Source organism: Eimeria acervulina, genomic scaffold, assembly GCF_000499425.1.
Source record: "Eimeria acervulina Houghton genomic scaffold, Eah_scaff215, whole genome shotgun sequence".
Lineage (NCBI taxonomy): Eukaryota > Apicomplexa > Conoidasida > Eucoccidiorida > Eimeriidae > Eimeria > Eimeria acervulina.
The window spans coordinates 10,047-12,546 of NW_013550027.1; the positions used below are offsets into that span (position 1 = coordinate 10,047).

At 50.5% G+C, this 2,500-nt stretch overlaps 2 protein-coding genes across 2 annotated transcripts in view; both read left to right on the forward strand.

Moving 5' to 3' along the window:
• Window positions 1-1,194, forward strand: part of EAH_00025970 (hypothetical protein) — a gene marked incomplete at both ends in the record, with an annotated part of 1,736 nt that extends 542 nt beyond the window's left edge. Inside the window, 4 exons of the mRNA XM_013396568.1 lie at window positions 92-147; window positions 361-387; window positions 546-995; window positions 1,148-1,194. Coding sequence (XP_013252022.1) covers window positions 92-147; window positions 361-387; window positions 546-995; window positions 1,148-1,194 — 580 coding nt within the window. The remainder of the gene's footprint in view (window positions 1-91; window positions 148-360; window positions 388-545; window positions 996-1,147) is intronic.
• Window positions 1,195-2,107: 913 nt separating this feature from the next.
• Window positions 2,108-2,500, forward strand: part of EAH_00025980 (nuclear DNA-binding protein, putative) — a gene marked incomplete at both ends in the record, with an annotated part of 2,539 nt that continues 2,146 nt past the window's right edge. Inside the window, one exon of the mRNA XM_013396569.1 lies at window positions 2,108-2,500. This exon is cut by the window's right edge and continues 820 nt beyond it. Coding sequence (XP_013252023.1) covers window positions 2,108-2,500 — 393 coding nt within the window.

The window sequence follows — 2,500 nt, forward strand, 5'->3', positions numbered from 1 at the left end:
TCGAGTTTAGGGCTGAGGGTTTAGGGCTTAGGGTTTACGGCTTGTTGAGGGTTTAAGGGTTTAGGGTTTAGGGTTTAGGGTTTGTTTGCAGCATACCTGAAGACGCAGGGTTTGAACCCGCAGGGGCATCCCGTTACAAAGGACCTCGTAAGCTTAAACCCTAAACCCTAAACCCTAAACCCTAAACCCTAAACCCTAATTCCCCTAGACAGCAATCCATATTAAGAAGGCCTACACGTACAGATGCGACCCTTTTGCAAGGGTTTGCGCATTAGGGCTCAGGGTTTAGGGTTTAGGGTTTAGGGTTTAGGGTTTAGGGTTTAAGGTTTAGGGTTTAGGGTTTGAGTGTTTTTGCTTCAGGCGCGAGTGCAGCAATACATGCAGAAGGTCTCTCGCGTCATCCGAGAGGGCGAGCCAAACCCTAAACCCTAAACCCTAAACCCTAACACGTAGACTTCATCTTGATTATAAATGCATCTATGATTCCACGTTGTTTACCTAGGGCTTAGGGTTTAGGGCTTAGGGTTTAGGGTTTGTGTCTGCAGGAGAGCAAAGGCCTACTGCTATTAATGTTGCTGCTTCTCACCGATTTATTACCTTTCATACAAATAACAAACGGGGGCCCCACAAGAGAAAGGGGGGGCCCCCCAATGGAGAGGGGGGGGCCCCCGGGGGGCCCCCCACAGGGGCACCCAATAATGAAGGGGGGGCCCCTAATAGTGAGGGGGGGGCCCCCGAGGGGCCCCCAGGGGGCCCCTCCTCAGGGGCCCCAAAAAGAGATGGGGGGGCCCCCAGGGGGCCCCAGAAGAAACGCCGTAAGCTGAAAGGAGTATCAGAAAATGCTGAGGGAGACAATGGAGATGGTGTGGGGAGGAACAGCAGCAACAGCAGCAGCAGCAGCAGCAGCAGCAACAACAACAACAACAGCAGCAGCAGCAACAACAACAGCAGCAGTATTAGTAGTAATAGCAACAAGAAGAAGAAAAAAGGGAAAGGTAAAAATAATCAGGGACAGATGAAATCGACAGCTAACTGCTAGCAGCAGCAGCAGCAACAGCAACAGCAGCCACACCAACAGCAACAACAGCAGCAGCAGCTGCTGCTGCTGGCCATGTCTTCGTGGTTGCTGTTGGTGCTGCTGCTGCAGTAGGACCGAACCCCGAGATGTCTGCCGCAAGAGCAGCAACATACTAACAGCAATTGCAGCACCAGTAGCAGCAGCAGCACCATGTGCAGCAGCAGCAGAAGCAGCTGCAGCAGCAGCAGGTGCAGCAAGAGTAGCACCAGCTGCAGCAAGAGCATCGTTGCTGTGGGCTGTTGCTGTTGCTGGTAAGGGTTTCTTTAAGACCTCTGTGCAATGCGCCGTGCGGTTTAATGTTTAGGCTTTAGGGTTTAGGGTTTAGGGTTTAGTAGGGCCTAGGGTTTAGGGTTTTGTACTTCGAGTTTAGAATGGGGTTTACAACGAAGTTGTATTTACAAACTGAAACCTTTGAGTGCCATATCGTGCTGTCGCCTTATTCCAGTTTAAGGTTTAGGGTTTAGGGTTTAGGGTTTAGGGTTTGCGGGAGCATGCGCAGTTTTTCATTGTCTTCGCGGTTTTTCTTCTCACTAAAGTTGAAATAAAATGAGTTATTTTTATTTTTAATTTATTTAAATTAAATTTATACTCAACAAGAAGAAGATTTCAACAGCAGCACCATTGGTGTGGACAGGAAGCTGCGTATACACCCCAACGCCGGCGCCGACTGGCTGCTGCTGCTTGGGGCCCATCGTACATCATTTTCTCTCGTTTTTTCTGTTTTTTTCATTTTTAAAGCATTTGTAGAGTTAATAATGGGAGATTTGGCTTTAAAAAGACCTAAAAGGTCGAAAAAACGTGCCGGATAGCCGGCGGTTTGCGGCTTCGACGGCGCCCGTCGGTGTTTCTGGTTGGGGGCCCCCCAAGGGTATAATTTGAATTTTTAAGAGAATATTTTCATCTATTATTGCTTTATTGTTTTTGTATGTTGCTTTTGAGCTGCTATTTCATCTCTATTTCGTTCATTTTCCCCTCATTTCCTGCGCCTGACTCCCCAGCGAGACGAACAGCGCGTGAAATTCAGAGGCCATGACTCATAATGGAGGCCTCTTGTCTTCCTGCAGTTCCTTCTCTCTATGCAACAGACATAGGGGGCCCCCAGGGCCCCCGGAAGCCCCAGGGGCCCCGTTCTGTTTGTCTGCAGCTGGGGGTTGCACGGGGTCGCCTGCCTCTGCTGGGGCCCCTGCTGCTGCATCTGCTGCAGCAGCGTTCAGCTGCTGCACTGCAGCAGCACGCCGGGGTAATGTGCTTTTAAGGGAGATGCAGGCTCCTTTATATTCAAAGAAAGGAGCAAAAGATTTGCCTGTAGATTGTCGAGGGGTTGATGGGGGGGACTACGGGGGCCCTCTCCTTCCTGCTTTTACTGGGAGAAGCTTGCTTGCTGCTGCATCTGCTGCTGCTGCTGCTGCAGCAGCAGGAGGG